We start from the raw sequence: 24,718 nt of genomic DNA on the forward strand, positions 1-24,718 counted from the left end.
GATCAAAACTAACGAGTTGCGTAACTTTCTCGGCTGTTGTGAGATTTTATTTAGAAAATAACTTTTATACTTTTAATTAAATTGTAATAAATAAAATTGTGTGTGGCGCCATCTGTTATGAATTTTGTTATATAATCTTTTGATATTTTTAATTATTATAAAATGGCAAAAGGTTTAATTTTAAGGGTATGAAAAAAAATTATAAATGCTAATGTGAGATGCAGAAGGGAGGAAAATACATTTTTAGAAATTAGCGAGAAAAAGGACTACAGTATCTAAATTCTCTTTCAAAAATAATATTTTAAGTTATAAATCTACTCGCGATTCACATAATGGGGCGAGGGAGGCCAAATATCTAGCACGCAGGCGGCTAACAGCCCGGAACCGGTCCTGGATAGAATCATTGGAAGCGTTATACGATATTTTGGTGTTTGGCATCCACTAGCTAAACCACGAGGTTGGTGCTCTGTAAAGCATATGAACAAATGCGTATAATCTGGCTGTTTGGAAGCTGTCCCATATTCGACAATACACCGCTTCCATTTCGCCACTGATATTCGAATATACAATAGCAATCTTGTCGTTTGTTTTACATGTAATATAGAAATTTGTAATAAGATACATAATGTGGTTATAATAAAATATTAATTTTAATTATATGAAAATAATCGTACAATATATCTTTATATTTTAGAAAATACAAGGGAAGTGGCGCTTCCACCGCTTACAAGGACAGCACGCCACTGGTAATTGTGTCAAATTTGACCCTCCAAGTTTTTTGCAAATCTCCACATTTTTGAGATCTTTTGTCTTGTATATAGATGATAATGTTTGTCTCTCTTTGTTCTTAGTTTCTTTATTATATTTATTTTCTGAAACACTGAGGAAAATATAGACTACCATATAAACCCAGACACTCATCCCTCCTATGATTTCACCCCTCTTATTAACTCTTAACCCGGAGAATAAGTATGAAAACTGGTGCAGATAAAGGCCTGATCTGCACCAGTTTTCATACTTATTCTCCGGGACTCCAAAGAAAATATAAACTATCATGAAAACCTGCATACCCCTGTTTTAGCACCTTTTATTAACTTTTAAATTCTTAGCTCAATCTGCACTAGATTTTCTTATACTAATTTTCTGGGACACAGAAAAATCTGCAGGCAACCACATGACTGTTACATGAATATATCACATGAGTTATCATGAAAACTATTCTCTCATGAAGTTATCGATAACTGAAAAATACTTGAAATCCCATGAAAATACTGGTGAAATCAGGTTGAAAAAGTAGATCTTAGCAGAAGCATTTAAATAAAGGAATATTTTGAAAGTTCTGGCATAAGAATAGTGGATTTGACAGTAAGACTCAACATGTGAATAAAGTTCACATTAGACAGACTACAGTTACAGAAAATTTTGGAGGAAACAATCATCATGATAATAAATCAGAAAATCTAATTTTCTTTATTTTGATCTTTAAAGTCACACCTCATCCTATATTCAAGGTTGTCTTATATGCGAGTAAATACAGTATTACTATAATTTTCCTTCCTATATAAATTAAACTAGTAAACATTTTAATGTGTTATTTTAAATATTTTAAATTTATTCTGTATTTATAAAATTCAAATATTTTTATTATTATTTTAAGTTTTAACTAGGATTTTGCTTATTACAGATTTAAATTAGCTATTAATAATTATAACGACACAATTCCTCTTGATAATGTTGAATTAAATACGGGTGGAAGTTATATTGTTACAGTTGTTTCAGATTCAAATAATAAGGTGAGAATTTTATTTTTAAAATTATTTAACACACTATAAATAAAGAATGTATATTATGAATAATAATTTTTAAGCACACTTTTGGTCTACATTCAAATAAGAAATATAATGTATATTCTTTATTTCTTATTTATGGATAAAAAGATACTTTAATTACATTATAATTATATGTCAAAATAATACACTAGCCTTATTTAAACTGTATAGGCATGTTATATTTTGTTGCATGAGTATAACTCATGTAACAAAATATAATATAACCTGCATATGCATAATGATGATAATATGAACAATTACTGAAATAATTGCATTTGTCACTTCTCCAAATCAAACAGAATTCATAATTGAATTTAAAAATAAAAAATTGGAAAAAATTTGAATTTAGAGATTTCTCTCTTTTGAATGTATTTGTTTTAATGCATTTGATAATTTTTACAGCTGATGATGATTGTATAAAAGAACAAAAATCAGGAGTTCCCAACCTTTTTCCTGTATCATTTCCTTTTAAGAAAAAGTTTATTCCATCGATCCCTTTAATATTGTATACTATATGTTATACAATATTATATATAAATACATTGACCCCAATGGGAAACCCTGACAAAATTTCTGAATACAATTTAATTTGGTTTCCAGAATTATGCAATTTTTTCATTTTTTTTTTTGAATATGGTTTCAAGTCCAAATGTTATTTTTGTTGATCATAACTGAATTATACATGATTATACATATCATACAAATACGACTTGAGAGCTAAATAAATCATAATTTTTATTAAAATTGATTTTTAAAACAGTTTAAATATTTTACATTCTCAGAAGTATCTAAATATGTGCAATATTCATTGCATATCTTTAGATGATGATAATTCAAATCTTAAAGATGTAAAACCAACAACTTTATATATAAACGTGGACTTTTATACAGTGGAACCCTAGTTAATGAACTTAATCTGTTCCGTGACTCTGTTCGTTAACTGAAGCAATTTTTCCCATAGAAATTAATGCAAATACAATTTATCTGTTCTAGCCTCCGAAATTTTTGTGATTTTATTTGTAAAATACAGTAGATTTTCTTTGATGAAAACGTAGGAAAACATAGTATCTATCATTACAGCAATAAACATGTAAACTTTATTTAATAAAATAGCATTGTACATACCTTCATTTGTTGTAGTTGGTGTAGTTGTAGTTGGAGATATATGGAGCTTAATGATTAGAAGGAGAATCCCCCTCCAAAAAAAATAATGGGTAGCACGTCATCGGGAGATTCTTTGAGTCGAAGTCTCTTTCGGTAAGGAACAAGAAATTGATCTAAAGTTGATTTTCTTACTCTTTTAATCAAAATTTTTCTCAAATGCGATAGCGCATTGTTGTTCATATCACATTGTCGTTTTCTATTGCCACTATCACTTTTGTCTTTCTTGAATGCCATATTGATTAAATATATAAATCACAAAACTGAAAAAAAAAACACTTGGAAAAGTAATGCTTAACTCGCACATGCCTAACAGCAACTAAAATTTGACACAGAAAACCATTATGTTCATTATCTGAATTTTGTCCATTATCTGAGACAAAATTTTTGCAAAATAAAAGTTCGTTAACCGATTTTGTTGTTAACTAGGGCAGGAGTCGGCAACCTTTTGAGTCGGAAGAGCCAAAATTACAATTTACAAAATTTCAAAGTTTTTAAAGAGCCACAAAATTTTTTCTTACCAACAATAAATAGTACTCGCATAAATAAAGTTTTTTGATAAAAAAANCATTGCTTATCTTTAGATGATGATAATTCAAATCTTAAAGATGTAAAACCAACAACTTTATATATAAACGTGGACTTTTATACAGTGGAACCCCGGTTAATGAACTTAATCCGTTCCATGACTCTGTTCATTAACCAAAGCAATTTTTCCCATAGAAATTAATGCAAATACAATTTATCTGTTCTAGCCTCTGAAATTTTTGTGATTTTATTTGTAAAATACAGTAGATTTTCTTTGATGAAAACATAGGAAAATATAGTATCTATCATTACAGTAACAAACATGTAAACTTTATTTAATAAAATCGCACTGTACATACCTTCATTTGTTGTAGTTGGAGATATATGGAGCTTAATGATCAGAAGGAGAATCCCCCTCCAAAAAAAAGTAATGGGTAGCACTTCATCGGGAGATTCTTCGAGTCTAGGTCTCTTTTGGTAAGGAACAAGAAATTGATCTAAAGTTGATTTTCTTACTTTTTTAATCAAAATTTTTCTCAAATGCGATAGCGCATTGTTGTTCATATCACATTGGTGTTTTCTATTGCCACTATCACTTTTGTCTTTCTTGAATGCCATATTGATTAAATATATAAATCACAAAACTGAAAAAAAAAAAAAAACACTCGGAAAAGCAATGCTTAACTTGCACATGCCTAACAATAATTAAAATTTGACACAAAAAACCATTATGTTCGTTATCTGAATTTCGTCCATTATCTGAGACAAAATTTTTGCAAAATAAAAGTTCGTTAACTGATTTTGTCATTAACTAGGGCATTCATTAACTGGGGTTCTACTGTACAGAACTATTTTTAAAACTTTAATATCTTATATTAACAACAATAAAATTTGGTGTAAATAATTTTAGTAATTTCAAATGTAATTTAATGTTTGAATTTTAAATTAAAAAATTTTAAACATATTTACTTTTTAATTGAATTTCAATTTTTTCTTTATAGTATTTTTTAAAGAATAATGTAATAGTTCAGCCTAATTCAATTTCAATGTTATATCAAATACCACAATATGTAATTATGACTGCTGGAGAAATTATGTTTTCAATTACTGGATTAGAATTTTCTTATTCACAGGTAAATTAAAATATTTTTTTATAATTAATTCTGTACACAAAGTTCATTTTGTTTCTATTTTATTTAAAATGAAAATTTTTTCTGGAATATATCAGATGATCAAATGAAAAATTTACTTATGAAGAGTAGACTTAGAAACATGTGAACAAGCTATGCTTGTTACTGCCTTGCAATGCATAGCGAAAAACATAAATCTTGAACATTTATTACTACAAACTTGAGAAATAATATTCAATACAATTCTATTATTTTCATAGCTGTATGAACAAAATCATGAGGTTAATCCAATCTCTTGAGATAATAGTATTAATATTTTCTGGAAATTGCTTCTAAATGTGTCTAAATGTTTTTCCTCTGATAACTTTTTTATAACTCTTTTTTTGTTACTCATAGATTCAATGGACCACTACTTATTAAAACTTTTATATATAAACCATTCTAGAGTTTATATATAAAATGTATTGGTAATGGAATGTATTGGTCATATATGGTAAAACCTTACCATATATGACCAATACATTCCAAAAGCTTTCATATAGAATAGTAAGCGCTGTTTATTCCAGTATTAAGTATTTCCTATATGGATATATTTATATAAAAAAAAATGTGTGATTGGTAAGACAAATAAACACTATAATAACAATAAATAACATGATAACATAAATCAATATGTATTGTACTGTACTTATTCTCCTTCTTCTTCTGACTTCTTGTTAGATGATGAATATGCAGGCACACTATTTAAATAAACATGGTGGGGGATTGTAGGTACATAAGTAGTGACCATCTACTGTCAACTTACTGATAATTAGTCAGAAGCTTCAGACAATACATGGTTGTCAGTAGACCATCTTGAAGATGATAGTTTCACAGAAGTTGAGGAAAGTGGCTGAATGTTAGGAGTAGAGAATGTGGAAGATTATGGATCCTCTAAAGTTGTTGGTCTTGATATCTTTTTGAAGTACATCATAATCAGTAGCTGTTTTTTCTTCAGTTTGTTGAAGAATTGCTACTGAGGCTTTGTGTCTAATGTTATTGCTCTGGTGACTTAAATGGTTTAATCCGTCTGAGGATCATAATTCATTGTTATATCTTTAAATTGCTGCACCATTTTAAGCATTTCTGTGCATTTCTCTAATTCCTGAACTTGAAATTATGACTATTTTTCTCTTCTTCTTTAAACTTCTTGGGTGTCAATTCATACAATGCTCTTCTATGCAAGTTTTTACTTCTTTAGGCTGTATGTACTCGATGTAATTTTTACCAAGTTGTCTCACTGCTTCTATGATTTTCCTGACCTCAACATCATTGCTAGGTTTTTCTTTGGCTTATCAGAGCTACCAATATTACAACATTTGCATTTTGGATTCATGTTTGTAAAGTAATTAGCATAAATGAAATAAAGTCAGCACCAATATCACATAGACATGATGTGTTTACAAACAAGAACTCAAAGTAAAGACTGACACAGGTCCTAGTGTTTAGGGCAAAACAAATAAGCAAGTTATAGTAACATTTTTCCAGAACAAGAACAAGTGTAACTTCAAACATTCAGAAAATGCAATTAAGGATTTTTATTTATGCATTTTCCTTTAGTTTTGGATTGCCAATAGTGTAAACTTAAAACCACATGTAGCACGGTCTTACTCTATGATACAAAGGTATCTTTGTATCATTGACTACATGTGATACAGGATATTTTTGCATAAACTATAATTTTAAATTTTAATTTCTTCTTTATGAAACTTTCCACTATGAAATTCTCTGTTCTGCAATAAATGCATCTTCCATTGTTACAACACTTATTTTAAATAATAATAAGCTCAAACTACATTTGGGAATTGATGGCATGTGACAAGTGTGTTAGATGCCAAAAACTAGTGGTGTAGCTAACTCTATTCCTTGTAAGCAACATTTTCATTTAATCCTATGATAGAAATGTCTGGTTTACAAACTAAAGTACTTTCTAAAACACAGTGAAAATGAGTCAATATCAAAGCAAACTGATCTCCTTCAACATCAAAGCAAATTTGCCTGCAATCAATTAATGGACTCAATGCCAATCCTTTCAATGAAATGTAGGAAGTCTATAAAATGAAGAGCATATTCAACTCGTTGGATATTTTCATTTAGTGACTAGAGACACTCATGTGCAATCATCAGTAGTCAGTAGTCAAAAGCAGTAAGTCATGTGACATAAAAACCAATTTCTTTCTATACATCAAAGCAACCATATCAGTTTATTTTCACTGAGCTGAAGAGTTATAATGATATAGTATATATTTCATTCTGTAATTAACATGTTAAAATAATTAAAAAAGATATTTTTTCAATTATGGATTTTATTCCTATATATTATAGGAGATTTTTATATTTATTACATTTATATATAATCTCAAAAAATACAAATTTATAGAATTATATCAGTTAATAGGAAGATGCCAATGCTCTTCCAAAAGTAAAAATAGTATATAATTTTTTCTAATAGTATTACACATTAAATATTTAAATTGTAAAATAATAAGACATTTCTGTAAATAAATTATAAAGAACTGTTAAAATTCTGGTTACCAGACAGATTATTTAATCAGAAATGTTTTTGACCATGTCTTTGGTCATCTTCAGATTACCAAAGACATTGTCGAAAATGTTTCTGATTAAACAGTCTTTTTGGTAACCATAATTGTAGCAGTTATTTGTCATTATCATTATTATTATTATTATTATAGTGCCAAGTTTTCTTCACTCACAATTTCTGTAACTTTTTAAAAATTAACTTATCTGATATTTTATCTCTTCATTTAATTTTATTTTTTCGTAATAAAAATATTTCAAATTCAGTTATAAATAATCTTTGTTTTCACATTGTTATGTATAAATATATGTGATATATTATAGAATATTATTTAATTATTGATTAGGCACCTACAAGCATGAAGTCTGTTTTACAAGCTGCTTGGTTATTAACTGTAGCTTTTGGAAATATCATTGTTGTAATTGTTTCTGTAGGAAGATTTTTTTCAAAACAAGTAAGTAAATATAATGATAATATTGACATTAAACATAAAATTCTCTTACTCATGTTAATCATATTGAAAAAAATAGTATAAAAAATTTTGGCATTATTTTAAATGATGATTTGATGGAAAATAAATTCTATTCAGTTTTTGAGACTAAAATTCAAGTTTTAAAATGTTAATCAGCTTACAAAGTTTTTTGTAATGTATTAATACAAAAGTTACCATACTTTCCGGTGTATAAAACGACTGGACATATAAGATGACCCCCAACTTTTACAGTTAAAATATAGAGTTTGGGATATACTCACCATATAAGATGACCCCCGACTTTTAAGAAGATTTTCCTGGGTTAAAAAGTCGTCTTATATGCCGGAAAATATGGCAATTATTACAACAAGAATATTTTATAAAATATAAATTTTGTTTAATGCTAAAATATAGTAATAAAATAATAGTCAAACGTTTAACTTTTCATTGTGAAAGTATATCGTTATAATATAAACATTATTTGACAGTCAGATGGCTAAGACAGTAATCAGGCTGCTACTCTGAGAGACCTGGTTTAAGTTTGGATCAGACTCTAATTTTTATGTGTAGTTTCAGTTGGTAAAATCCAAAACTGGGATTGGCAGCATGTCCAAAATGAAAACAAATATATTAGAATTTAAAACAATCTGCAGGATTTTTAGTTAAAGCATAAGTTGACTGAGAGTCATTGAGGGCTATGGGTACTAAGTTAGCCTCAGCTGGCCCTGTGAGTGACCAAATTATTATATCTTCATTAATTAATTAAAAGCTCTGGAAGTGAAGATTGGATGGAGATCTTGGTTGTGTAGCTGACACTGCAACTGTGAGGTAAGCACAAGTTGTGGGTTTTGAGTCCTGCTTAAGACTGATTCTCTACCTCCAGAGTATTAAAAATTTATGTATTTCATGAGATGGTATCCTAGCTGTATGTCTTTAGCCAACTTTGTTTCAAATTATTAATTATCTTTAATATAGCCCAATAGAAATCTGGCGATCATTTCACATTTGAACTTTGTTAACATGAACATTCTTTGTTTAAATTATTTTTTCTGTAAACTGTTTCATAGTTCTCTTTCAAATTCAGTATGGATTGTAACAATTAAACATGTTTGTATTAAAAAAAGTATAAATGTGACATTTAGAATAAACTGAAAATTTAAGTTTTCTCAATTATTTGCATGCAAGTTGGCAATTTCAGTAAATAGAATAAAATCTTCAGATCTTTCTGTGTTTGAAAGTACAACAGTATAGGAAAAGGACAAAGACTCTTATGACTGGAGGTAACTGTTTGGATTTCAATATATGAAATTTATCATCTCTCAATGAATTTCAATCTCTATACTCTTAAAGCCTGAGTCTTTTCATCCACGAAAGATAAATTTCAAACTTCTTGGATAACCATATTGGTATGCTGACCATAAAACAGGATGGAGGAGCCAAAGATAACAAATTCAAGCCCTCTCTTATTAAAATTTTTTCAAGAAATATAGATGAATATTATTGACAATTTGTTAATGTACAATTGATTGTTACTTACTTAGCCAAATATAATGAAAGTTTGTTGCATTTATAATGTTTGCCAGTTCTATTTCCATGCTCTTCTGCATGTACAATAACTTCTAGATGGCATTAAGATTGAGTTTAAAACTTTAAACTCCTTTTTAAGCTCTCATTACTAGCAAAGTTCATTTGAATTGATGTGATTATTGAGCAACATAACCAAATACTTTCACTACTAGCTAAATCGGGTGTTTACTGTATATCAATGTTTTAAGATTATTTATTTATTTACTTTATAAAAATTTTCATTTCAGTCTTACGAGTTCTTTATGTTTGCTGGTCTAATGGTGGCCGATATGATGCTTTTTTCCTTAATTGCATATTTTTATAAATACGTAGAAGCAAAAGAAGATCAACTAACAAAACATAATGCAAATGAAAATAATCATTCTAAAGGAATTCAAAATGCAGCATATTTAGAAGATTCGACATCTCTTTAACAGTAATTAAACTCTTTTGTATTTATTGAAAAATAAGTACTAATGAAAATTTTGCCATCTTATGCTATTTGGAATCATTTAAACACAGAATTTTGTTTACCAGTTATTATTTATAAAGGAAAATGTTATTTATTGAATCTTTGTGAATATAAAAATGAGAGTTTACTGTATAATAAATAAAAGAAATATTTATACAATTATTTGTATCAATCATTGATTATAGAGATGCTTTATTGTTAACGAGAAAATTATAAAAACGTTAATTATTAAATTAAAGATACATAAAATACTAGCTGTTACCCGCAGCTTTGCTGGCGCGGATTTTGCAAGCAAACCCCATTTATATTCAGTATTTCAATGACCATAGTAATTGTTATTTAACACCTACCGCTGAGAATAATGAGAATTTGCCGAGAATCAAACGAACTGTTTTCAATTTGATCAATTTTCTGAAACGTTTACAATCGTTCTATAATCGAATCAATATGCAATAACAAATTCGAATTTTATAATGTTGGAACATTTGGTTAAAACATCGAAATATATGAAAATATTTATAACAATGTCTGAAATGTTATCAATTTAATACACCTAAGTACTTAATGAAGACTAAATCCTCTCCCTCTCCCGCCCGCGGGGGAATTTCGAAAAATGCCTTCTTAGTATGCATTCTCATGGAATACCCTACCACAACGCAGATAAAAACAAAAAATTGCATCTGAAATAGTACAGTAGAAGCCATTCTTCCTGTTAAGCCTTAATTCTCTCTCTCTCCCCCCGCGTGGGAATTTCGAAAAATCCTTAGTGTGCGTTTCCATGACGTACCCTACATGTCTACCAAATTTCACCTCTTTAGGTGAAGCAGTTTGCTCTGAGCGATGATGAATCAGTGAGTGAATGATTGTCAGTCAGTCAGTCAGGACAAGCAATTTTATATATTTAGATTGAATAATTTGTGGAATTAAATTACAGTATATAATTAATAAAAAAAGAAAATGGAATTTCTAAAAAAAAACATTCCTTTCAAATCTTTAATATAATTATCATAAATTTTATCAATTAATTGCAAAAGTATAAAAAACTTTATACTGTAATAGTAAAATATAAAATAATAGTTCTAATTTAAACGGGTTTATGGTCTAGTTTCGGCTATAGTTTCGTGTCTGCCACTTTTCGGACGGCCTTCATGAAGTCCTCTTCCATGGCGTGTTTTCGCTTGACAGGGCTGACAAATATGCCGGCTTCAGTACAAACGTTCCTGAAATCTGCATCATTAAATCCGTCGAAGAGTTTTACGACGGCTTTCAAATCAATTTCTAGAAGAAGAATTTCTAGGACGTTCAAATTTCATAGAAGACTATTTTCCCGAGAGTCCCAAAGAATAAGTATACAAAATATACACCATATACTTGCGCCCATGCATCAGAAAGAATGTACAGGCCTAGTGGCAGCTACCGCTCTGGGGGACCCGGGTTCGAATCCGAACGGGTCGAAAAATTCCCAGGAATTTTTCGGGGGTGGTCCGTTCGGATATGTCGGGCCCCGTCCCTCACCACCCGGCAGCCCGATTGTGGGCCTGGCCGAACCCATAATGGGCTTGCAAAAAGAGGCCCTCTTAGTGCCCACAGGGCGGAAAGAGTTTTAAAAAAAAGTACGTGGAAATTAGATGGAATAACTGAAAAAATAATTTGTTAACCATTTTTTTAGTTAATTTTCTGATTTTATATCTTTTAAGCCGTTCCCTCCGTCCCTTACTTGACGGCTTATGATAAATGTTTTACAACAAAAGAAATATGATATAATTTTATTAAATATTTACATTATTTACGGCATGTTTAAAGAATATTCTAATGTAAGACATTTTGAAATCTTCATCACTACTGGTAATTTTTCCAATGAAATTGTAAAACTATTCACTATATTCTCAGATATTCCGTCTAGATATACATTCTTCATATTGCAAGGGCGCCAAGGCTATGGGGCCGAAATTCGTTCAACCCCAATAATATCCTATTGTAACTCATACGTGCGATATATTTTTACCAATATACTTCGTTTATTTATCGAATTTATCACTTTCAGTATGACTGTAATAAGACATTTTCCGTTTCCTGAAGGTCGAATAGATCCAAAAGAACTTCGCCATGACTAGAAGTAATCTAAGCAAACTGTCTGAAAAGACATTGTGATTACTTTAGTACCGACGAATTTATTATTTCAATAAATTCTACGATTTTCTGATCTGTACTGTTTTATTTTGCGTATAGGGGAGAGTACTTTTATAACTAATGTAAGTCTCGAGAAAAACTGATCTTATAACAGTATGATACCTCAAAAAGTGCTTCATACAGGATAAAATTTCGCTAAAATTTTGCCTAAAGTACTAATCTATACTCTATATATTTGCTATACTAATATTATAAAGAGGTAATGTATGTATGTATGTATGTATATATGTATGTATGTAAGTTTGTTTGCAGCAGGTAATCTCCGAAACTACTCATCCGATTTCAAAAATTCTTTCACCAATATTTAGAATGGAACCTCAGGGTGGACATAGGCTGTATATTATTCCGTTAAACATTCATATAAATTAAATGATATCATCTATGGTTAAGGCTTTTTTGTCCAACAGATGGCGCTACGAGTACGACGCCCTAAGTTTGCTTTTCTGCGAGACATTACGCTTTGCTGTGAAAATGAACTAAAGCGGATCATCTTCTGTCTATCTATATAAATAAAAATGTAATGTTCGTTTGTTCCTACCGATTCCTTTAAAATTTTGACACGACGCTGCATTCGAATACGCACGTGTTTTTATATACTGTAATATACGTGTCAAAATTTCCCCCACTGAAGGGAGATGGTTAGGATTAAGGCTTACGGTAAAGAACTCTGCTTCTATTTATACTATTTTAGATGCGGGTTTTTGCGTTTTTGATTGCGTTTTAATAGGGTACGTCAAACAGAATGTACACTAAGAAGGAATTTTTCGATATTCCCCCGCGGGGGAGAGGGACAAAATTAAGGCTAACCGTCAAGAACTTGGCTTCTATTATATTATTTTAGATGCGGGTTTTTGCGTGTTTGATTGCGTTTTAATAGGGTACGTCAAGAGAATGTGCACTAAGAAGAAATTTTTCGAAAAATTCCCCTCCCACGGGGGAAGTGTTATACATTTATAATAGATGCATTTTGAGCCACAACAACGCGTGGCGGGTTCTGCTAGTTATTTATAAAATGAAAAATGTTATAAATTCTGGCAGTGCAAATATTGTCTTCCAGTACCGACCAGTTGTAAAATAAAGTAAATGTATTAAGATCTTAATGATAATGTAAATGTTTTAGGGATTTTTATTCAAGCAAATAAAAGTACAAAATCCTTTGACAATAGTAGAATAGTATGCTATTGAATCATTAATAGTACTGTATTCACTTTTCGAATAAGTATTAAAAGAAAAAAATATAGGAAGGAACAAATCTTCGAAAGTTTGCAATGAACTTCAATGCTTACGATTGTTACAAATAAAATACAAAATACTTTTTGTTTGGCACATGCAATACGCTGTAGCTAGTCTTCTTGAATGAACTTTTAATCCTGATCTTGCATATAAAACACTAGTTTTTCAATTTTTTTTGTCGAAAGTCGTTTGAAATCTACCCATCTACGACACCATACTCATACTTCTGCCATCTTGGATTGCTCTCATTCGCTGTTTAATGTTTTTTTTTACTTTTTTTTTGGAACTGAAAATGTCAAAGTTAGTTACAAGAAGTTCTTCTATTGCAATTTTAATTTGCCAGCTTTGGTCCATTTTACTTTCTTATTTATCTCACTTTCTATCATTTTTCCTTAAATTGAGAAGAAATCTGAGACGTTTTCCTTAATTAAAAATTACTTTTGCTCGGTACTGTACGATAGGTAAGTGGTCGGTATTGGACGACTGCCACATGGTAACATTTTGGAGATTGTCTGTTGTATACAGTTTTATACTGTAAAACTAATACGAATTTATGTTAATCTAATATTAAGTTTCTATAGACAAAATAAATTTAAAATAAAATTGCATTTGACTACTTATCTCCAAAGTAGAATTAAATCCACGAAAATAACATTTGACGCACTAAATACCAACAAGCACCTTCTCTGGCTCGTGGTTCCTACAACCCTAACCAAAGACAAGTCTCGAAGTATATGACGATGATATTCTACTGCGTATGTCTGTAGAATGCCACTACATAACTTAGACGAACGGTTAAGGTAGCAGCCTACCGCTCTGGGGGATCCGCGATCGAATTCGGACGGGCCGAAAAAGCTCCAAGGATTTTTCAGGTGGTGAGGCACCGTTCCTCACCACCTGAAAAATCCCATAATGGGCTTACTAAAAGAGGCATCTTAGTGTCCACAGGGCGGAAAAAGAGTTTTAAAGAAGTAGCGAAAGCTAGTAATGGTCGGTACTATGCGATTCTCCCTTATATCGATCGTCGTCAAATGACAGTAACATTTATTTTGATTAAGAAATTTGAGGTTTTGAATGTTAAAAATAAATCTCATTTTTCATAAATTCAATTTTATAAATTAGAGAACGACAAAAACCTTTCAAATCTAAGCCCAATTTCTTTCTTTGTGATAATCTTTTCGTCATTATGACGACGCCATGTCATCCTTCATTTCTTTAATCGAGAATAACGGGGTGGTTCCCATAACGAAACAAGACCATTGGATTCACTAACTTATTGGTCAGCCCTACGAAAACACAACCAAGTTGAGAAAAAAGAAAAGAAAAGGAGTCTGCCAGACGGTCTGTGAACCTAACATTAATCGGAAAAATCATCGATGGACGAGTTTCTGCTTTCGTGCTTCTGACCGCTCTTCACTCTCAAACTTTTAGCCTTTGTTGGATCAACGAGAAAAAGCACTTCTTAACTTTGTATTGAACTTTAATCCAGGTGAGATCTAATGCTGAACTTTCTCTCTCTCGTCCAAATAAGTTACTGTACAGTACATATCGCTCTCAGAAAAATTGTAATTATATGAATAAATAAATATGTTTATGCAAAATAATTAACCACATCGCGACTGACTTTCGAAACATGGTTTGTCTTCCTATAAAATTGAGTTCGCTCGAACCTAATGGCGCTACATCCACGCACAGAAGCAATTACGATTACGATGGATATACTCGAAATTTAAAGCTTTTACTAGTTTACGGGTTGAAAACGTTTGTTACAGTTAATAAATAATTGTCGGTGAGATAAGATGTTATTGTGAAAGTTAAATGCATGTAGCTGGGTATTAATTAAGCATAATTTAAAAGGCAAATAAGTAATGAAAACAATATAACGATATGTCCATAAGTTATATCGTATGAATCGTGTCGAACTGTAATCATCTAACCACAATCACACCTGTCTGCAATGGGAGATATAAAAACGATGACTGTAGTGCACGTGATGAATTAGGAGGTTTAATAGTTTAACCCGAATCCTCCGTAGTAATAGGCTAACACCAATACTAAGTGACAGAATAGAAAGTCATGAGTAATTTGATCCGGATATGTTGGACCTCTCTTCCTACTAATTATAGGCATGGAAAAGGGCTCTCTTGGTGTTTAAAAAACCTCACAAAATACTCGTAGTGTTTATAAAGGGATAATTTTATACATTTTTAAAAAGATAACAGAAATTTTGGAAATATTTTTTTCAATTTTTCTTGTTTTACGAACAAAATTCCATAAACAATCTCCATATTGAGTAACAAAACTGGAATTCTTCAAGCTTCCTTTTTTCATTTGAAGAGCCAATGGTAAGCTGGTATGCACAGTCGGTGCTTATATAATTGCAGCTCATATGTTGAAATTAATGAGGAATCTTTTGGCTGATCTTAAAATTCTAAAGATGGGTGAGAATGATGACAGAATTATTAAATGGCAATATTTTATTCAGTTATGTAACTTACAGAATAAAGAAGGTCTTCGTGTCTCAAATTAAAATCATATCGTATTGAATGGTGGCGAGAAAAAATAGAAAGTATTAAGATTAAAAGTGCACAAGTAAGATGTTTACAAAAATGATTATATTTAAATAATTGTTTTTTAAATATGATATACAATATGTGTAATATATTTTGCGACGATCGTGTCTTTAAAACCTTTCAATTGTGTTACATAAAAGTGTTACAACAATCCATGCTTTGATCTAAAGATTTGTCAAGAGTTAAAGTAATTTTAGAAAGTAACACACGCAGAAATATCGAAAACCGATTCTTTAAAGTTTACATAAACGATTTAAATAATAAGAACACATTTATTGTTTATTAATATGTATATAGAAGTTAAAAACGCTTGATAATATCCTACAAACAGTACCAATGCGACGAATATTTTGCCTCTTAATGGCCATTCCGTACATCAATCAGTAATTAGACATATGATGTCGCTATTGTCACGGTGATTGTGGCCAGACTGGAAATGTCGAAGGATTGATTCTTTTCGGGGTTTTTACTTTCTATGGTTTAATGTAAATTTAAAGGAAAATACAATGTTTTTACGACTAATTAATTCATGTTGATGAGAATATGAAATTAAGGCATTTCTATCGCGATTCTCTAACGAACACTGTTTCGAAAAACGTAAAATTTATATCGATTACATGAAAAAGTTTTGTATTGTTCTCTTCTGTCACATAGGAACACGTAATTGGTTATACATAAACGCCCAGTCCAGGCACAACACAAATTTTACTACGTAAGAATTACAATTATAAATATCAGTGTTACAGTAATGTATTTTATTGTAGGTTACTCTTTACTTTAAATTTAATACAAATTTTATTTTTTCCATCTGCAAGAACTACGTAACTACAATTTTTAAAGTTCGTTAACATTTGATGAATTCTTAGATAATAAAACAAAAAAAAAAATAGGGCATATTTTTCTTATCTAATATTTGTTATATTATCATTTTAGATAACTTAATTCTGACCAAGCCTTAATTGTTATACAAAAATTTATAATCGTAGTTGTAGTTTAGTAATCGTTGTAAACATTTCGTATTCAATAATTCGAAGAAATATAAACAGCAGGTTTGCACAGAGTATAAGAAAAATTCGTTCTAAGTAAGATTATCACCCGAAATGCATATGTAAAAGAGAAAATTGAATAATAAATTGTATGTACTTAAACCTTTGGGTATTTGTTTGCTGTATGAAATTCTATACCTGATATAAAAGGATTATAGAGTTAAAACCAATGTTCAATGGTTTTATCCACTTGGCCACTGGTGGGCACGAAAATCGTACAGAATGATGTTGGAAGAACGAGGTAGTATTCAAATGGGAAAAAGCAGCTAATCACTATCATTCAGTCAGTAAAGTGATGTTGCAGAAGCTGTCACATTAGTCGTGTAATGTGAGATGACGCTCCATCTTGAATGAAAGCAATTCTTTCCAGGCGTCCGTTGCTGCCGTTGAAAATTGCAGAAATTTCTAACAGTTAAATTTATACAGTCATAACCGTAATTTGCGCTCAGCGATGCCTGCAAATTATAAAAAAGGTTCAAGCTAAAAATGGGCATCGTACATTTTTCAAGAAGCTTCAAACTGGGATTTAATGTCAGACCAGCGGTTTCGCTTGGTTTTGAAAACAAGGATTGTGATTTTGGTCAACATACGACAAACAAATAACTATATAAAAATAAAATATCACTTATGATAGCTGTTATTACGTTCTATGAAGGTATGACTCTGTAATCCGAATGACTATTACATTCGGTAGACTATCATTACAGCTTTCAGGTTAGACACTTATTGTTTTCTCATATGCATTTCGAGCTTATTTAAATACTAATCCCCTCTTCAGTGCAATATTAAAATTATCACACCCATAAAATTGTCACAACCGTTGTTTTAGAAAATAGAACCATACGGTACATATGGTTCTATTTTCTAAAACCACGGTGTGACAATTTTAATATTGCACTGAAGAGGGGCTTAGTATTTAAATAAGCTCGAAATGCATATGAGAAAACAATAAGTGTCTAACCTGAAAGCTGTAATGATAGTCTATCGAACGTAATAGTCATTCGGATTAAAGAGACATTCATAGAAAATATATAAAAATAGTTGTACCGGACAATGGACAAATATCATTTATTAGTTTCTTTTATATTGCAGAATAGTCTAGAAATCATGAATTTTCAGTTGTTTATTGATCATGGAATTTGGGTTTCCTTGGTGATTAGAAAAGAAAGAAAAAAGCAACCCAGACGAAAAAGTGGGCACGTGCCCCAAAAAACTTAAAAGTTAGCAAAGATAATACATGTCAGTGTCGCACTTAGGGAACCAAGGGCCCGTCCCCTTCAAAGAAAAAGGAAAACAAACAGTAAAAAATTTTGGAAGTAGAAAAGTACTATTGGTATAAAATGAAATAAGATACACTACATTAGTAGGCTATATTATACAATTAGTTTATAATATAGGCGATTATGGCATTTATGGAAGTTTGGCACACTCGCTCCGCTCGTGTGCCAAACTTCCATAAATGCCATAATCACTAATTATAAACGAATTGTCATACGGTATTTTGTGGTTAACTACACCTATAACACTATACTTATGGAACTCAAAATCACGTATAAACACTGTTTATACATGATTTTGAATTCCATAAGTATAAGTGAAATGCTTTATCGGTAAATACTACTTGTCTAATAGTTCACGCTTTTACACGATAATTCATCAAATATGACTGTTATTTGTTTACAGTAATAAAATATTTATTCAGAAAAACATGTATCTGTTTGTTACAAAGTTTATTTTTCTTTATTTACTAAAATAATTGATATAATTTTAAAATGACAGAATTAGTCCAGATCACATAGTTACTAAGAAACTTAAAATTTTTCTAGATAAACTAGATTATGGTATCATTTTTAATGACAAGTTACATGTAGATAAGTTGAGAATTTATTTCTTGTATTCGATAGCCATCCTTCAACGTTAAAAATATAATAAACAATGCATTATTTCATTTATTTTTATTTTATATTGCGGATACTCTGTTATGAATTTATCAAAGGTAAGTAAAAATTATTATCTTCCCTAATATAGTTCTATTGTTCTTCGTGTAGTTTGAAAAATGCAGAAATAAATCAGTTATTTAATATAATTTTAATCTTATTGATACTATTTTCTTAGTATTACAATTTTTTTAATCTTTTATTTTGAATTTATATTAATTAATGTATTTTTTAATATAATTAGGTGATGTAACCAATATTAGTTGCAGTTTCGAAGATTTTTGCGATTGGGTTTCGAAAGAGGGCAACATACCATGGATAATAACAGATGAAATGATTTCGAATGTGTCTTTTCCTACAGGTTAGATACCATTTAGTAGCGTGATATTAGTAAAGGGTCTAAATTACAACGTGCAAACTAGGGTTATTAAAGTTTTCTGACTCCGAAAAAGTAGGTTCCCTACAAATTTAAAGACACACCAGTTCGATAAGATAGAAAAGAAAACGTTATTCAAGACATTATGCTATATTCTTAAGTAATAAAGTAAATAAATTAATATACGGTCGTGGTGTTATTCTCCACGACTTTAAAAGTTCTCTTAAAGTCTTGTTTGATTCACTACATTCAGAGAAATACAGGACTTTTTCCCGTTGTTTATCTATTGAATGTTAAATAGTACAAGAGACACATAAAACACTTTATCATTTCCTTATTCGCATCACAATAAGATTGAAACATTTCTTAAAAAAGGAAATGGATCTAGTCTAACCATTACAAAGTCTCACGAATCCTATTGTTCCTCATTACAATTTTTTTTTTAATTTTTCAATATTAATTCAAAATCTCAAAGCTTATATTTTATAATATTAAATTAAAATTTTCATTTAATTCAGGAAAATATATTCTGGCAAAATATCCAAACGAAACATCGGAAGAATCGAAAGAAAAACTGTGGGCAAGACTTTGGAGCAAAACAATTGAAATCGAAATAATTGAAGATTTTAAAATGTCCTTTTATTATTTCGTATCCGAAAATGCTACACTGTATATAGATATTGCTTTTAATGAAAGTACTGATCCTTTAGCTCGTATAATAGATCCAATACCAAAGTGGAGTAAACAAGAAGACATCGATATATTTCTTTCTGATGGCTTTGTTACTATTGGAGAGAGTTTTCAAGTAAGGATGTTTAGAAAATATATTTTAACAAAATTTCAGGTCATTGTCAGATTATTTATCTCAGAAACCGTTGATTTTTCGATCTATGTTTAAACAATAAGATTTGTTTTTTTTTTACTCAGTGTGAAAACCACCATTCCCCCCCACCAAATTGTTGTTACTATATATATATGTGTGTGTGTATATATGTATTTGTGAATTTGTTATTTACGTATTTACATTATCTGTAATAATCTTAGTTTAGCCACTTTGTTGTCATTTTAAGTAATTAGTTAGAGATTTTATTGTATTTAAACATTGTATTTATTTTATATTCTTTTTCTTTTGAACCCACATCTTGAAGATACCGAGATTGTTTATACATGGATCAAAGTGTAAGAGAAATTTGCCTATTTTTCCGATTTTAGGGACTTCCCTAATGATTTAGAGAATATAAATTAACAGCAATAAATCTATAACATGCGAGGAAAAGGATGAGAGGACAATTAAATAATTAAATAAATTTGTAAGAGAATAAAACTTAAAGAAAGTGGAAAAACACCACTTCATGCCCCCCATCATAGCAGAGATCGAACATCGTTTCAAGGCACAACAGTAACCAAAACAATCTATGAATAATGATGAGATTTGTCAGTGAAAACAGTTTTGCTTCTGTAATGACTCGGCTCAAAAGTCAAACCAATACGATAGTAAGCCATATCATAACTCTCCTGTGCTGAAAAGCATATAAAAGAGGCACAAATCCAGACACAGACAGAGCTCCTTGGCAGACAACGGTAGAAAGTACCGGCCTCTCCAGACTCTCAACGAACCATCCCATACCAGGAAGGCATCAACGGCGGACATCAACAGTAGACTTGAGTGGACCCATCCTGCCATAATCGAAAGGAAATTTCGTCTAGAAGCGAACGCCATTTACCGGTAGACATCAGTGAAGGACCAAGCAAAAGGAAAGAAAGAACTAGATCAGGAGACTGACTAGACTTACAAGAGAAGACGGCTCACTTTTTCCTGGTATGTTGTAGTTCGGATACCCCCCTGTTAGGCAGCCCCCTCGTTTTATAGACAGAAATAGACAGATTTCTTGAATCGGATCTTAGGAGTGTTATGCAGAACTTAATTTTTGAAAATAAACTCTTGTTATTTGTATTTGACTTTGCATTCATCCTCCTGAGAGGCTCATTCCCGGACTTCAGAGTGACTCTTACCCTCGCGCCTTAACTATCGATTTTGACTGAATCGGCGGTGTGTCCGACAAAACACACCTGGTGGCAGGACCCTACCCTACTCTAACGTAAACTAACTTTTGACGGCCCCTGGTCCCCACATCAGTATTGTGCACTATTTACCTAAAAGCTGAATGATCTATATACAGGTAACCCCCGTATAACACGGGAGTTACGTTCCAAAAAATTGCCGTGTTATACGAAACAAAGAACTAGTACTAAAAGGGGGGTTAGGTTCCAAAAATTAAAAAAAAAAAACATGCTGTTAAATTCTTATTTAAATCAGATTTATTATTCATTTTTTCGTAGGTAAAATACTTATTTATTATTTAAGTAAATATTTTACCAGAGGATTATTCATCGTATATGATGATCTCAGCATGAGCATCATCAACTGGTAACAGTTTTTGGTTGCGTTCGTTAATAGCGGTCGCTCTGCAAAGGGAGTGTTCTGCTGTTTGTAGGCATTTAGGAACGACCGTGAAAGAAAGATGGCAGAGCCCACACTATCGATAGTATCGTGATGGAAGAATCTATAATTCTAAAATGAGCTTTTAGAAGCAAAAGAGGGGTCCCAATTGTAAAATATAACCATTAAATGGATTATTTGTTGAAAGAGCATTCAAAATAGCCACCGAAAACAATTAGAATGCTCGCGCGGAGTTACGCGGAAGTATAAAAGAACGCATCTTTTATTACATTTCATGCTGTACGAGGGTTTTACCCAATTCCCGAACCGTGTTAGAGTGAATCCGTGCTATAAAAGCACCGTGTTATACGGGGGATGTTCCCAATTCTCAAACAGTGTTAGAGTGAATCCGTGCTATAGAAGTGCCGTGTTATACGGGGGTTACATGTACGTTATAATAATAGTCTAATTTTATTTGGATGTTTTTATGTAATTTTTTTTCTTTCTCAAAAGATTATCTTATTATTAAATGTCATTTAACTTTTTCAGATTATTATAACAGCAGAATTAAATGCTGTAAATGGAAAAGTAGCCGTATCTCAGCTTAACATTTATCGAAATGAAGCTTCTGAATCTTCATCAGTAACAAATAATAAAACATTAATAAAACAAACCATTGTTCCTGAAGGCAATTCTACATATTCTAATGTTACACCCACTAATTTGAGAAATTGTTGTACTTCTACCGAATATGATTTTTTAAACAAATCCATCACTAAACACGACTTTGTAAACTCTTCCACTACAGAATATCCACTAAATTTAATAAATTGTTGCATTTCTTTATGGTATTATTTGGGTTTAACAATTTGTTGTTTAATCGGTTTATTGTTATGTGGAGTGTTGTTAATGATATTGTATGAATGGAAAGACAGACGTAAGAAGAAATTGAAAGAATCAAATGATATTGTTTTTGTATACGATAATCAAACATTTCCTGACATCTTTTAATAAAAAAAAAACAAAGATTTGTATATACGAGATGTTTATTTATTATTATGAATTAATAATATGAAGTGTGCAAGGCTCTAGAAAGGTCTTAAAATATCTTTAATTAAGAAAACAAATGTATTATAGCGATAGTTTTATTTTTTATTTATTTTTCTTGTATTAATAGATGTACTATTTTTACTCGTCTATTTTGTTTCTCGTAGTTGTCACGAATAAAATGTCACTGCTACTTATTTGTCAATTCATTCGACAATTTTTACCATTTTTAAACTCAAGGAACCTTGAAACAACGAAAAATGTAAAAAATTTGGGATTTTTGCTGTATGTATGAATGTGTGTGTGTGAATAACACGATTTTGTTCATCTACTTTGAATAACTCCTCTACTTTTAGTCGAAAATCTATGAAATTTTCCAAGGAGGTTTGTGTATTAGAAGGAATTGTGCTATTAAATTTTGGTGGTTAATGGTCAACAGGGTGGAGAAATAAAGAGGGTCGTATCATATCTCGAGTAGGATCTGACTTTATGACGTTTCTACTCATTTTATACTATATTTTATAAAACTTATTCCTATCCTCAAAATTAAACTTTTTCTCTATTTTATAATAATTAAAAATATAAAAAAGTTTTTAATAAAATATCATAACAGATGGTGCCACACGCAGTTTTAAATGTTGCCGGAAATGTTAAGCAACTTGTTGCTTGATTTATTAAATTATGTTTTATTATTATTTGTATAGGCTATATACAGTGGAACCTCCATAGTTGACCATTTCAGTAAGTTGTACCTTGACCAAATGGACCATAACACGCAGTATTATTGATTAATTTACTTTCTGTAACTTGATTAGTTGAGTCCAGTCTGAAGCGAGGACAAGAAAAATGAAATGTAGAGTTGGTAGCAACGAATTTTTTAAAAAAGGATATTAAAGAATACAATATTACTCTATTTGTTGTCTGGAATGCCGAGCGGTAACAATCAACGACATTGTTACGGGAAGATCTGGCAACATGAGAGAGAGAGGGGGGACGTGCAAGACAGACGGCCCTGATTAATGTATAAGAGCGGAGATCGCTCGGTCCAGGTAGGACCCCGAATAAAGCATTCAGAGTAAGTGTCCATATTTCTGTCTTTCAGGGGTCTTAAGTACATCACGAAGGGTGCGTGAACAAAAGCAAACCACATAAAACAGCGGTTGAGTCATAGATCGATGCCTCGTTTACAAACAACACAATCCGTTTATTACACAATTAACTTACAAGTAAAGTACTATTGTCACAAAGGTTGAAGTCCCTGTATATTTCGGTAGTCTTCAAAAAAAGAAGAGGAAAGTCCGGCGACGAAGGTAATTTCCATTCGCTGATCAGATGTTGTATTTTAAGCCCAGTTATCGAGCAGGAAACGATGTTTAGTGAATGCAGATCGGAATTTCCGAAGTTTCTTTCAACGAAGGTCTATAACTTTCAAAGGACGTAGATGGAACCTTGCGGGAAGCACCCCAGCGAGGGCCATAGCCTGGTGGGAGACCACGGCAAAGAACGAAGTGTCCTTGTGACCTGGGCTTAAAGACTTGTGGTCTCTCAAATCGCTACTTTATTGGTTATCAATCCTCTTTCTCGGTCCCCAATTGGTCTTTCTCTGTTACCAGGTGAAATTGGACCAGATCAGAAAATTTATATTATATAAATATATAAATTGTATGAATATACACTACTGTATATCTACAATTGATTATATAAAGATTTGTTTTGATATAAATAAAAAAAGAAAGATCTAAACAGAGCAAAATATTGACTATTCTTAAAATACATTAAAATTTATTACAAGAACAACATAATTAAAAAAAAATTAATTAAAATTTAAATTTTTCTAAATATACTCGTACACCTAATCAACTTATCCTGATATACGGGATGTATCAAGGTTGTACGTTAATTAAATAGTACAATATTTTTGAAGATTTAGTAGTGTGAATTAATTAGTCGTTTACTTGTTATTTAAATAGAATTTTATTTACATTTATATTCGATTATAGATCTAAATTATACTTTATATAACTTTTTAAACATAAAACATTCAAATGAAACATAAAAATGATATTTNAAAACATTCAAATGAAAAATAAAAATGATATTTACATAGATTTATAATGATATAATCGTTTATATTTAACTT

At 30.8% G+C, this 24,718-nt stretch overlaps 2 protein-coding genes and 1 long non-coding RNA gene across 6 annotated transcripts in view; 2 read left to right on the forward strand and 1 right to left on the reverse strand.

Moving 5' to 3' along the window:
- The window catches only part of LOC111625643, a 9,274-nt gene extending 5,080 nt beyond the window's left edge, over positions 1 to 4,194 (reverse strand). The window contains exons 1-2 of the long non-coding RNA XR_002756753.1: positions 4,184 to 4,194; positions 1,402 to 1,404 (exon numbers count right to left, since the gene is read on the reverse strand). This is a non-coding gene — a long non-coding RNA (uncharacterized LOC111625643). The remainder of the gene's footprint in view (positions 1 to 1,401; positions 1,405 to 4,183) is intronic.
- Positions 1 to 9,858, forward strand: part of LOC111625642 (solute carrier family 15 member 1-like) — a 93,882-nt gene extending 84,024 nt beyond the window's left edge. For all 4 annotated transcript variants that reach the window (XM_023368855.1, XM_023368854.1, XM_023368856.1 and 1 more), the window contains 4 exons: positions 1,685 to 1,793; positions 4,520 to 4,651; positions 7,573 to 7,680; positions 9,513 to 9,858. In XM_023368855.1, the coding sequence (XP_023224623.1) occupies positions 1,685 to 1,793; positions 4,520 to 4,651; positions 7,573 to 7,680; positions 9,513 to 9,698 (535 nt within the window). In that variant the 3' untranslated portion in view covers positions 9,699 to 9,858. The remainder of the gene's footprint in view (positions 1 to 1,684; positions 1,794 to 4,519; positions 4,652 to 7,572; positions 7,681 to 9,512) is intronic.
- Positions 9,859 to 18,978: 9,120 nt separating this feature from the next.
- LOC111625645 lies at positions 18,979 to 22,553 on the forward strand. The gene is made up of 3 exons (XM_023368859.1): positions 18,979 to 19,076; positions 19,610 to 19,896; positions 22,081 to 22,553. Exons 1-3 carry the CDS (start codon positions 19,049 to 19,051, stop codon positions 22,540 to 22,542), a joined length of 777 nt encoding a protein of 258 aa, XP_023224627.1. The 5' UTR covers positions 18,979 to 19,048; the 3' UTR covers positions 22,543 to 22,553.
- Positions 22,554 to 24,718: the final 2,165 nt, after the last annotated feature.

This window comes from Centruroides sculpturatus, unplaced genomic scaffold (assembly GCF_000671375.1).
Source record: "Centruroides sculpturatus isolate CEXI.00-Female unplaced genomic scaffold, Cexi_2.0 scaffold464, whole genome shotgun sequence".
NCBI classification, from domain to species: domain Eukaryota; kingdom Metazoa; phylum Arthropoda; class Arachnida; order Scorpiones; family Buthidae; genus Centruroides; species Centruroides sculpturatus.

Coding starts and splice junctions, on each gene's coding strand:
- LOC111625645 (XM_023368859.1), top strand. CDS start 19,049: ATGATTTCGAATGTGTCTTTTCCTACAG. Junction 19,077..19,609: donor GAATGTGTCTTTTCCTACAG/GTTAGATACCAT, acceptor CATTTAATTCAG/GAAAATATATTCTGGCAAAA. Junction 19,897..22,080: donor CTATTGGAGAGAGTTTTCAA/GTAAGGATGTTT, acceptor TAACTTTTTCAG/ATTATTATAACAGCAGAATT.